Source organism: Gallinula chloropus (genome assembly GCF_964237585.1).
Source record: "Gallinula chloropus genome assembly, chromosome: 6".
Lineage (NCBI taxonomy): Eukaryota > Metazoa > Chordata > Aves > Gruiformes > Rallidae > Gallinula > Gallinula chloropus.
Window position 1 is genome coordinate 27,295,691 of NC_140091.1, and position 12,012 is coordinate 27,307,702.

The 12,012-nt window shown below is 46.7% G+C and overlaps 2 protein-coding genes across 2 annotated transcripts in view; one reads left to right on the top strand and one right to left on the bottom strand.

Annotated features, from left to right (window-relative positions):
- Positions 1 to 6,383: 6,383 nt before the first annotated feature.
- On the bottom strand, positions 6,384 to 10,345 carry GLRX2 (glutaredoxin 2; the record flags this gene model as incomplete). The annotated part of the gene is made up of 4 exons (XM_084266308.1): positions 6,384 to 6,865; positions 7,375 to 7,551; positions 9,023 to 9,092; positions 10,026 to 10,345. The coding sequence occupies 4 exons, from the start codon at positions 10,343 to 10,345 to the stop codon at positions 6,746 to 6,748; spliced, it is 687 nt and encodes a 228-aa protein (XP_084122434.1). The 3' UTR covers positions 6,384 to 6,745.
- Positions 10,346 to 11,632: 1,287 nt separating this feature from the next.
- CDC73 (cell division cycle 73) overlaps positions 11,633 to 12,012 on the top strand; it is a gene marked incomplete at its 5' end in the record, with an annotated part of 104,492 nt that continues 104,112 nt past the window's right edge. Inside the window, one exon of the mRNA XM_084266309.1 lies at positions 11,633 to 11,858. Within this exon, the coding sequence (XP_084122435.1) occupies positions 11,633 to 11,858 (226 nt within the window). The remainder of the gene's footprint in view (positions 11,859 to 12,012) is intronic.

Consider the following 12,012-nt stretch of genomic DNA (forward strand, 5'->3'; position numbering starts at 1 on the left):
TCTTTATGGGAAGTTCTAAAACCTGTTTTTAGTAGATCTTGGAAATGGCTGGGAAGTTACTTTCAGAGGCTATGTTAAAACTTCAGGAAGCATCAGTACCCTTTCAGTGAGGAAGATCAGCAAGTGCATGTGTCTTGGCCTGCTCTTGAAAGCTGAGTGGTAACAACCAGAAACAAATAACTACATTTTCTTCAAAAGAATGCATTCAACGATACAGGAACAATCTTCCTAATAGGAGAGGATTTAGTTTTTCAAAATCTTTTTGTAGATTAACGTTACTTCTGATTTCTTAAATTAATTCAAGCTAACATTCTTCAAAGCTACCTCCAGTTTATAGTGACCAATTCTTAAAAACTTTTATGAAATGTACAGTTGCCTCCTTCATGTTCTCAAAATCTTGTTCAGGAAGTGATTGAAACTGTGTTTGGTTTTTTCTTTCTTTCTTTTTTGTCTGATAGTAAGAGTGTGAGTAAATAAGGCGAAAGCTAGTGAGTATCTTATCACTTTGGAACAGGATTTGATAGAAATTCGTGTGTATATGTATTTAATGCTGTGTGTGTGTGTTTTTATATATGTGTGTATAGGGGGGAAATTAAAAAGATCTCTTTAGTAGATCCCAAACTTGGAAGATGAGAAAGGGTTTTTAGTGATACTTTTACAACTTTCCCTAAGACATACGTAGGTCAGCCTCTTTTATGCTAATTCTGGCTGTTTTAAACAGTGAATTTGAAAATAATTATGATTTATAAAAACAACCCAACTGTGGTAAATGACATGTGAGACCATATTTTTCTGCCTGAAGCCCAAGCTTTTAAATGTAAAATCCAAGTTCATATCATACTTTTGATACTTGCAACGCTCTTTGTTACGCCTCGTGCATCTTGAGTATGTTCATATATACTCAGAGCTTGCGTTCTGTAGGAGGGATATCTCTTCTGGTGCTAAAATGTGAGGCTGCATGGTACCGAGAGTATCCTGCTGCATACATATATACTCTACCTTATGGATAAATCCAAACAGGGAGGAAGTTTTCCTGATGTGAAAACCATGGCTTAAAGAACTCATGGTAGGAATGTTACCTTTCAGTGGACATGAATGTAGTTACTTCTCAATTATCATGGCTCTTAGGATACAGCTCTGATAGAATGCTTGAAGGATACAGGACTGCCACTAGCTTGTCAGGTGACACCTAGAAAAAATGTGTTCCTACAAAAGCTGAGACATAGCACTTTGAGTTTGAAAAAGAAAATTAGCCATTTCTTATGAAAATCTTAACTGCTGTTAGTCTCCTTTCTAAATAAACACTATGAGTATGGGGAGTAAACTCATTTGCTCAGTACATGTTAATTATTTCAAGTAAATGCACTGACATTTTGGGGTTGCTTTTGGTTGTAATGTGTTTTAAATTACACAATAGTCAAACATCTGGTTAGGTGTTTCCTTCAGAGCTAGAGATTTTGAAAATAACTAATAGATAAGTATCTTTTGCAAGTACTTATTTGAAGTAGTATTTGTGAAGTAATAGGAAATATTTTTTACTAAATATAAAGTGAAAACTTAAACAGGTATGTGCAGCTAATTGCATAAATTTACTGCAAGTAAAAGATTAGACTAGTTACTAACTGACTGAATGAACGGTTATAGCAGTGGTGCATCTTTGAAAGCAGTCCAGTTTAAAATACAGGTCCTTGAATTAGAGTGTAAGTGAAGGTGAACTTTTCAGTAGAGCGTGTAGGAAATGTAGCTCCCTGTATCTTTTGACACTGGGTATCTATGGGCAATATTCAGGGTAGTCATCCATGCTGGAGTAGGTAATATGCTCCTAAATTGTTACTGTATCTCTGTACTAAAAAACCTTGTTAGAAATAGAATATTGAGTGGCCTGGTTAGCCCATGTAAAGCTAACACCAACCACATCACATTGTCATTTACTCCTCCTTTAAGATTTTCACCGAGGGGAAACTGAAGTAAATGCTGACAGCTGGAACTTCGTAGTGCTTAGACTTTTGTTTCCACTGTTTTCTGTCTGGTTTTGTTATTACAGTAAGGAGCATAGAAGAATGGTGCTGGAAACTCCTTTTCCATAGACTGGATTTTTTTATCTGCCCATATACTGAATTTTAAGGGACAGCATGACTCATTTGACATAACAAATTTGTCCTGGTTGTAGCCTAGTTATTAAGCTGCTATTTCTGGTTATTAAACACTTACTTCTCAAATGATCTCTGGACATGTAAAGAGGCAATAATTACAGTAATGTTTTAAAAAGGAAAAAAGTGAGGTAAGACAATGTTGGAAAGCTCAAGCGTTAGTTCAGTGTACAACAAATAACCTCCCCTTTCACCAAAGAGCACAGGCTGACTCTTTGAAGTTTTGGTGTTTGTATTGGAGGAACATGCTGACCAACTGAACAGAAATGGGGCTATAATTGTGCACTGTAGTTTACCAGTAAAAATTGTACAGGGATGAGTTTAATGATAATTTAAGTTTATTTAAAACATTAGGGGGAAAAAAAAAGCCTAAATGCAGCTGTAGACTGGGTGACTGCAGGTTTCCTATTATCTGACTGAGTTAATAGGCTTTCAGTGTGACTGCCGTTTCACTGTGACTTCCATAACAATTCCCAAGTATTAGGCTATTGTGCCTAAGGCTGTAATGTTCAGGCACTTTAAGAAAGAAAAAAGGGTGTAATGCTTGGAAGCACAGCAGAGGTAAAACACCATTCTGTAAGGATGGGCACTAACAAATGAGCATCAAAGGTCAGGTTGCTTCTTGGAAGGGATGCAATGAAGAATGTGAAGAGGGCAGAAGGCTCTCAAGGTTTCTTAAAAATCTTGCAATGCATACATCAGCATTGTGTAATACAGGCAGAAAAAAGTTTGACAAGAAATACAATTTCATGTCAGGAATTTTAGATCCGTAGTAGCAAGGAGGAGGAGGAGAGTTTGGGATGCTTGTGAAATTAGATTGCCGGGGTCTTTGCCTACAATCTTGTGTTTAGAAAAGGGAAGTCTAAAAGTAGATGTAGATCTGAAGCCGGCAGGGTCAGTCTTAAGAGCCCACTGCATGGGGGCCACTAATAACTTCCCCCAAAATACCTTGCAGCTTAAAAGCACTGTTTGTAATCTGTGGGGGGCTTGCGGTGTTCTTTTTCATTGCCGCTGTTTATTTGGGGCCCATAAATGGGATTGTCTTTAAAAGGCAGCGCAGCAAAGTATGGATTCTTGGGTTAAAAAAATACACCAGCAGTTTTGAAATGTAGTTTAATAATAGCTCTGTCTGCAAAAACACTAGGAAAAAGTTTCTCTCCATGGCAGAATTCTGTGCTGCTTCATCATGTACCTAATGCACAGCCACCATCCCAGAAGCATTAGTACTTGTTCCATTTGTTTCGTTTCTTGTATTACTACTTTGCTTTGCCCTTCCTTTTCTCTGTTACCGTTGGCTTTTCTTCTCCTTTCCCATCTCCTTGTCACCTCGGGCCTATACTTGAATCTCTTTCACAGACAACCCCTCGTCTGTTCCTTTATTTTGGTCTCTCTTCTGCTGCCTTCCTTTCATTAAGCATGAGAGCTTAGCTAAAGACCTTATACCAGAACTGATGTCATAGTATATATCTTAAACCTGGGTATTTTTTCTTTGATTATTATAAATCTTATAAAACATTTAATCTGCTGTTTCTGTCAGATTTCTGGTAAAACTTTGTGTAAAGATCAGTGATGAAAGTATACTCAACCTACAGAAATCCAACATCTACCTGTGACTGGCTTTATTTTTATAAAGTAGCTGCTTAAAATTTGCTTTCTAAATTTCAATTTTTTGGTGGTTTAGAGCTTCCTGTTCTGTTAAATATTATTGAGCTGCTGTTAAATGCAGAATTAGGGAAACACTTGATATTCTGGATAAACAGGCAGCTGCTTTGCAGTGCTGGTGAGAGAACATCGTTGAAGAACAGGATGTAAAAGTAAGCTTAAGAAAGACTTGTCTTGCTTGAGCTTTTAATATTTTTTGTTTCAAAGCATTTATAGTTTTATTTTGGTGTTTGCAGTGGTTCACAGTGGACAAACATGCTGTAAGTAAGCTGTTTTGATGACTTGATTGCTGGAAAGGTAGAGGTTTCATCTCACCACGCTGCAGCGCAGTGAACAGCACTGCTGAGTTAGGTAGAACACTAGGACCATCTACTATGTATGTGCTGCTCTGAGGTTGAAGATGAGCTAATTTCAGCAGGAGGCATGGTGTCTTTAAATATGTGTGCTTACATTTGGGTTTATAATTTTGGTACTGTAAAGTGTGGTTTCTTTAGGTATTTCTGCATTCTGAATTTAAATATATATATTTGCATATATATATGTGGTATGTTGAGAACTTTTACAAATGCTTCATTAACAAATAATGAATATAAATAGCTGTTTTCCTAATGTTACCAGCTTCTTAGAGTTAAGCACAACTAGTGACAAAATGTCTTTTCTATTACATTCTCCTATAAAAGTGCAGTTCTACTCTTCAAAAACAATGCTGTATAAAGCAGCAGCAGATGGGTGCGTTCAGAGCTCTGCCTGCTTAGCTGAACAACCTGGTGTTTGGCTCCTGCTTCTTAGGAGCCTGGTATTTAAGCTGCATGAGCAGGTATGTCTTAAGCGTAAGCACGTAATGTATAGTGGATGATTTCTAATGTTGAGATCCCAGGACAAGCGATACTTCAAAGCTGAAGAGCTTTGTACTGGTGACAGTGCTAAGCAAAACATAAGGAAAATTTTAATTACTATTTTTGAGTCCTCCTTTTTTCTTTTCCTAGAGTAGAACTACACTTGAACTGCCATATCATGTTTAAACAACTTAAACATTACATGGCTTTGTGCCATCCAGTAATGAAGGCACTGTCTTGCTGCTACTTTCTGTGAAATGATACAAAATTAATAAACTATTTGGATGGGGAGCCTTAATGTGGTTAAAAAGAAACATAATTAACCCTTTGGGTGCCTTAAGACATATCTTTAATGAATGGGCACTCACTTGGATCTGCAGGTGCACAGCATGTTTTCTCAACAGTTGGAAGAGATTTTGCCTTAAGTGACAATGCCCCGGGATTTCTGAAGCTTAGAACTCAAAGGGTTATTTTAGACTACTGTTTTGGGACTTTTTAAAAAAAAAAAAACAAACAAACCCAGGGAACAAAATGAAAAGGTCTTGGAAAAATGCCTTTACATGCTTACTATTTTACATGATGGATTTACCAAATTAAAAAAAAAAAACACTATTGTTTATCTTCTGGTATAACATAACTGGCCTAAGAGTTCTGCACAGAAAGAAAGAATACTTGGTTACTGCTGTATGTGCAAAATAAATGGCTTTATTAGGCATAAATTTAGGGAATGATGCACATCTGTGTTTTTACCTTGATCAGTGTGTCCTTGTAAATGAAATTTTAATAAGGCAGTGACGATGAAACTAGCAAAATACAGAAACCAGCAATAATTACAGTATAATGAGGTCAGTATGTGTAAGTAACTCATTACACGTTAAAGATGCACAGTTCAGGCAACTATATACTAAAGGCATTTTACAAATGATGTGGTTCAAACTTACTTCACGTCACATAAATGAAGCTGTCAGATTTAAATTCTGCTCTTAATGGTCCTATGTATCTAGAGTTGAAGATAAATGTGATGCTTTTTACCCTTGAGGGGAAAAGAGGTTAGGTGTGTGCAGTGCTGAAAGCACTGGAAAGGACTCCTATTCACAAGAAACGAGTAAAAACTCATTAATGTTTTTTATTCTAAACTGTGCACCTTTAGTAGTGTAATGGTCCCTTTTACTGAAGAATGGGGTATGTTTTTCTACTTGCATATGGACTTTCTTGAAAGAACAAGAGTCTTGGCATTGCCTGGTCTGGCTTTGGATGTACATTGTACTGAAACTATTGACTATTAGACCTTTCTCCTAGGCTTTTAACTGCAAGCTAAAACTGCTAGAAATCTGCATTCTGACTGTAGAATTTAAGTACTAAATAAACTCTATGCATATTAGACCCGTTTTACTTGGTCTGAAGTTTCCTGATAGCGATGGCTGGATCACACCATAGTTTGAGCTGCAGAGTTAAGTGACAGCGAGCTGTCTGACTCCCCAAGAAGGATATTCCTGCATGAGGCCCTTCAGATGGATACTTTACTATGCAGAGTAAAGATGAAAGCTGTTGGAATCTTTACTCCATTTTCTGTAGCACGAGGACATGCAATTTGGTAGCTGGGTGAGGGGACATGGAACGATAGGAGAGGCAAACACATGCACAGTGGGATCACTGCAGGCTTGTTTTTGCTTCCTCCTTTCTTCACGATTACAGTATGACACTCAAAGAATGAAACATAAAGGAACCATTAAATTGTAAACTGTTTATTTTAACTGTTGGAGCCAAGTCAGAAAGCAAACTAATTTGCAGAAAGAAGAAACAGCCTATACTTTCCCACAGGGTTATTAGGTTGCAATAGCAATACAATGACATCAGTACTTTGCGTTTAGAGCCCCAACACAATGCGTTTTAGCACCATTTTGGTTCCGGTAAAGCTAAGGCAAGGACACTGAGGCATTTGCCCAGTCCATAAGGTCTGGGTCAGAAAATGATCTGTAATAATTCTGTGGTCCATGGTTTGATGTTGCTGAGTCCAGTTGCTGCAGTGTATACTTGTGAGCTTCTGACTTGTCTGAAATCCTGCTTATATGCAGGAAGAGGAAGCTAGGTGGCTGGTCAGGTTTTATTTCTCATTTCACACTGAAAAACTAAAGGAAGGAGTTTGCCTTCCTCATTAAGCCTTTGAGTGTCTGTAGCACCTCCAATAAAAGTCCCGTTGACAAACACTCTTGGGACCTATCAAGAAAATGAAAATTGCATTAAGTTACTTCTTGGAAAAAAAGATGAAAATCTAAGCCAGCCCATCTGGGCTGTAGTATACACACAGTGTTTATGGTCTTATGTACATATACTTAATATCAGTGTACAGCTCAAGGTTCCTTAATTTTTACAGAGATGGGAAACTGTTCACGTGCCCCTAATTCACTGTGTGGGACACTGCAATAAAGTAATTGAGTCAAGTGAGATGACGTGACAAACATAATGGACTAAATATACAAAGTAATATAGACATTGATAGTTGGCTCAGGGGCAGTACAGCACAGATGATCTCAGCGAGAGAGCCAGAAGCTCTCAAGAGGGTGCAATTGCAGAGACCCCCTTCTACAGTACTGTGTCTTTAATTTATGAGCTTGTATCTCAAGTTGACCTGTCTCAAAGTACAAAGAGCTTGACACAGTCATAACCCCTGAGGGAGGGGTACAGTCCAAGTTCTTTGCTTGGCACACGTGAGAAGATCCACTTACCGTTCTGGCACCCGTCATCTCTTCAAGGACGTCTTGGAACTGACTTCCATTTTCATTCATGTCCAGTTCTACAGCTGTGTAATCTATATTCTTAGCCTCAAAAATGTCTTTTGCCATTCTGCAGTAGGGGCATGTTGTTTTAGAAAAGATCACCACGCAGTTCTTTGAAGTAATCTCCTGGATGTTCAAAAGAATGAGTCAGTGTGCCTTGGTTTTAAGTCAGTGTATTTTAACAGTATAAACAGTCATGAAAACTAATACACAAGTTAAAAATCTGCTGTTATGGTACCAAATGCAGAAAAATAGTCTATGAAAGGCTTTCTGAGGTATTTTTAACAGGGACAGCCGAGAGGTTCCCAGCCATGCTACAGCGACGGCTGGCTACTTTGGAAAAATCTTCCAAAAATGCTGAACTTGAGTCTCATGTTTAGCTTCTAAGTCTTCCCTACTTATAATCCAGAGCCACAGGAATCGTAACATGAGGAAGGAACTACTGTTCTTCAAAAACAAGGAGCAGAACAGTGACTTCCATCGTGGCATCTGTCAAGAAAATGCACCAGCTGTGCAGTGAGTGCAAAACATACCTGCTCCACACTTGTTCTGAATACCTCTGTGGTGGCTTAGCACCTCCCATTCTTCCACCTCAGAATAAAAATTGCTTCCCACTTGAGGAATGTCAGTCTCTAGACCTTAAAAACTGCAGTTGCGCTTGACCAGATCCCAAAAAGCATCTGCACAAGAGCAGCAGGGAGTGAGGCACAACTTCAGCAGTTTGCAGAACTACATGGAAGATGAAGTGGTGACTCCTGCTCTGATTGAGCTTTCCAGTACATGGTATGCTTCCTTCTTTGGGTAGAATACATGAAATCAGTTAAAACTTAGCAGTGCCTAACTTTCAGGAACACTACAATCTTGTGGGAACAGAGACATTGAGGGCAGTTGGTGCTAATGATCTCTACCAGAAGCAGTGCTGGCACCTGTGAATCACAGAACAGTTTGGGTGGGAAGGGACTTTAAAGATCATCTAGTGATCATTGTCATATGAAGCTGTCATGACCTGGACTTGACTCCAAAACCGAGCAGGACAGTTGTGGAGCATGTGGCAGGACTGCTGTCCAATAGTGCCAGCTCTGAACTGTCTCTTGTGCTGCAGTTGCAGACCTCCCAGCCTGCTGAACAGGCCGCATGCATCTCCTTGAATTATTCTGCACAGCTTTCCCTGCCTGCGAGGCAAATGAGATGTGCTGGTGCCAAGCAGAATGACAAGACGGATTCTGAGTGAGAGAAAGAAACACCTGTACTGCTGAACTGTAAATTCAAGGTGATTTCAGAGTGCCATTTAGGATCGGTGGATTTAGTTTAAAAACCTTACTTTTTAAACATTTACTTTATATGACATCGTTCATTTCACAATGTTTAATCCCCAGTATTGATAGCAGCACTAAATAGGGAGTAGAGGTCTAAAAAACCCTGAAACAGATGCAGCCTGGGAAGCTGGGGCTCCGGGGCTGCAGCTGAAAGATGCTGCCAGCATTACACAGTAAACCCAAGAACCAGGGTGAACACGCAGGGGCTTCTCTGTGTACATCAGAAGAGCTTTGAAGTAACTACGACTTTTAGAAAGTAAGAGCAGGGTGAACAACGTTACCTGTATTTGTTTCTCAATATCGCTGCTGGACAGCGCCGCGGGAGCCGACTGGCTGTTTCCCATTCTGAAACTACAACGACACGAAAAGTCAGGCGTTCCAGCGTCCAAAGAAACGACCCACGCTCGATAGGTCGCGAGTTAAAGGTCTGCTCGGTGTCGATTCCTCAGTGATCTCCCTGCCACGCCTCAGTTTCGTTCGGTACCCACAGAGGGAAGGCTGAACAGAGAAAGCCAGGCGGCGAGGAACGGGGTAACCCCCTCCCGCCACCCCATACAACAGACACAAGGCCCAACCCCGCCGCGCTCAGCCCTCCAGCCCGACCCTGACCCCGGCGCCACGCCCGTGGCCATCGGGCGCCGCAGGCGGCCTGCGCGTCCCGATGCCGGCCAGGCTCCCGCCCCCTCCCCAGCCGCTCCGCCCCACCCCTCCGTGCGCCCAAAGGGCACGAAGAAGGACCGCGGGCCCCCTCCCCTCGGGCTCGACCCGGGCCCCAGGTCCCACCGTGACCCCGCGACGACCAACCCACCCTCCCCACAGCGCCCTCCGCAGGGCCATGGCGGCGAGAGGAAGGGGCGGAGCTGATGGACAGACCTCGCAACAGCCTGACCCCGCTCGCAGGACCCCGCGCCGCCTCCCGGCGGAGCGCTGGGCTGCCTTCGGCGCTGCCGGTGTTCCGAACCACCGCGGGCCGGAAGGGGTTACCCTGCCTGGGGGCGGTGACGGGCTGCGGTGGGTTCCTGAGGCGGGGGACCCGCTAACGGCTGCCTCAGGTCGGTCCGCTGAGGGAAAGCTGCGCTCTGGGTTGCCGCGCGGGAGCGGTTAAGGGGCTCCTCCGCGCCGGAGCGGTTAGGGGACTCCTAAGGGGCTCCTCCCCGCTCCTGCCAACGGGATGTCGGCCGGGAGAGACGGTTCGGCTTTCCCGCAGCGACTCCTGGGGTGTGTGGGGTGTAAGTGCGAGAGGGAACCGGTTTGGAGGCTTTACGTGAGGCGCTGGGTTCTTACCTTCCCTCAGGCTTCCCCGGAAGAGCTGTTCGGCGCAACGCTCTCTCTTCCTTCGCCGTCGCCGCTGCTTGCCGAGGAGCCTGGACCGCTCGGCCGAGCGTGCCTGCAGAGCAGCCGCGGAGCCGCCCCACCGGGACCTGACGCCGGTTGCGAGCGGCAGAAGCGTCTCCGCGCCGCCCTCCGCCCAGAGGAGAAACGCTGCGGGGGTTGGGCCGCCGGTCCTGCGGGGTACCGTGCTCTGCCCCGGCTCTGCTCCCGCGTTCCGACGCGGTGCAGCCCGCCCCTCCCGCGCTGTGCGGCTCGGTCTTTCTCCGTGTCATTAACCAGCTTCCCCCTGGCGCTAAGTTGCTAGGCCTCGGCCTGCAGCTTCGTTTTGCCTACAGAGTACCGGCGCGCCCTTGAGAGAGCCGGGGCTTGCCGCCCGCCCGGCAGCGCCAGGTGAGCGCGCAGCTGGCTGGGACCTGTCACGCCGGCCCCTCCAGGCGCTCTCCTCGCTGCGCCGCCCCGGCTACCACCGGCTGTGCGCTGCGGCGGAGGACCGGGCGCCGGCCCGGCAAACGGCTGGTTGGCAGCAGCTCCGCGAGTGCCTGTGGCGTTCGCCGCTCCCCTCCACCTGAAGCCATGGCCAGGGCTGCCAGCCCCGTTCCGCGCCTCGGCGGCGGTGCCCCGCCCCGCCCCCACGGGTGCCGCCCTGAGGGGCGGGGCCGCGCCGCTCCATGGCAACGGCTTCGGCGTCGCCCCCTGGAGGCTGCGGCAGTTTTATTCAGGCGTTCGCGGCGGGCGGCTCAGAGCTGGTCGGCGGGGTCCTTGCGCGGCTGGCGGAGGGGCCGGGCCGGAGCGGAGCGGCGGCCGGTGGCTCCGGAGCGAAGATGGCGGACGTGCTGAGCGTGCTGCGGCAGTACAACACGCAGAAGAAGGAGATTGTGGTCAAGGGCGACGAGGTGATCTTCGGCGAGTTCTCCTGGCCCAAGAACGTCAAGACCAACTATGTCATCTGGGGGTGAGTGGCGCGGCCGGGGCGGGCGGCGGGCGGCCGCTCGCCCGGGGAAGGGACGGGCGAGGGGCGGGCGGAGAAGTTGCCCTGAAGTTGCGGGGCAGCGGGAAGGGGGGTTCCGCCGCCCTTCGCCTCCCGCCACCGAATACGGAGCGATGCGGGCAGGGGCGGGCGGGCGGGCGGCCTGGCTGCCGCCTCCCGGCCGGGCCCCTCGGGAGCGCACCGAGGCCGTGCGCCTCCTCTCCGCCTGGGCGCGGCGACGCGCTGCCCACCCGCCGGCGCGGTGTCCCGGGGGAGGCGGCGGCAGGCTGGGCGGCGTGCGGCCGGCGCCCTCCGCGGAGGGGTGGGCGATGCCGCTCTCCCTTTGGGCGGCTGGCAGCCCGCTCGGGCGGGGAGGTCTTGCCGGTCTCTTCGGGAAGGTTCCCGGGACCCGCCCGGCGGGTGCCCCGGCCCGGAATAGCAGCGGGGCTGTGGTGAGGCCTTTCCTTGGCCGTCGGTCTCTCCGTGCGAGCCGGCGGAGCCGGAGGAGAGCCGCGGCGGGGCCGCGTCCCGCAGCCTCACGCGATGAGGTGGTAGGAGGTAGCCTCTGAAGTTTTCGGAGGTCTGCGTGGAAATGAGGAGTGGCGCGTCCGCCGCCTTAAGGTTACCCGGGCGGCTCTTCCTCTCCCGGGGCTGCGCCCGGTGCGGCGCTCGGCGGTGCCCGCTCGCGCTGTGCTCCTCAGCCCGCTCCTGGCTGCTGCGGCCTCGGCCTGCGCCCCACCTCGTGTGGGCTGTTTCCTCCACCTTATCACAGCGGGCACGCAGAGACAGCGTTTCTCTTGCTTACGTGATCGTGTTGGGTAAAAGGCTTATTTTTAGAGAACTTATGGAAAATGAGGTTTCGTACCTGTTGAATTTTCTCACGTGGTTTAAAGCGTTGCTCAGGATGGAATGGAGTTCTTGGTTGTCCTTTCCTCTGAATTCAGCAGCCACTTGCTTTTAGCGTCCTAACTG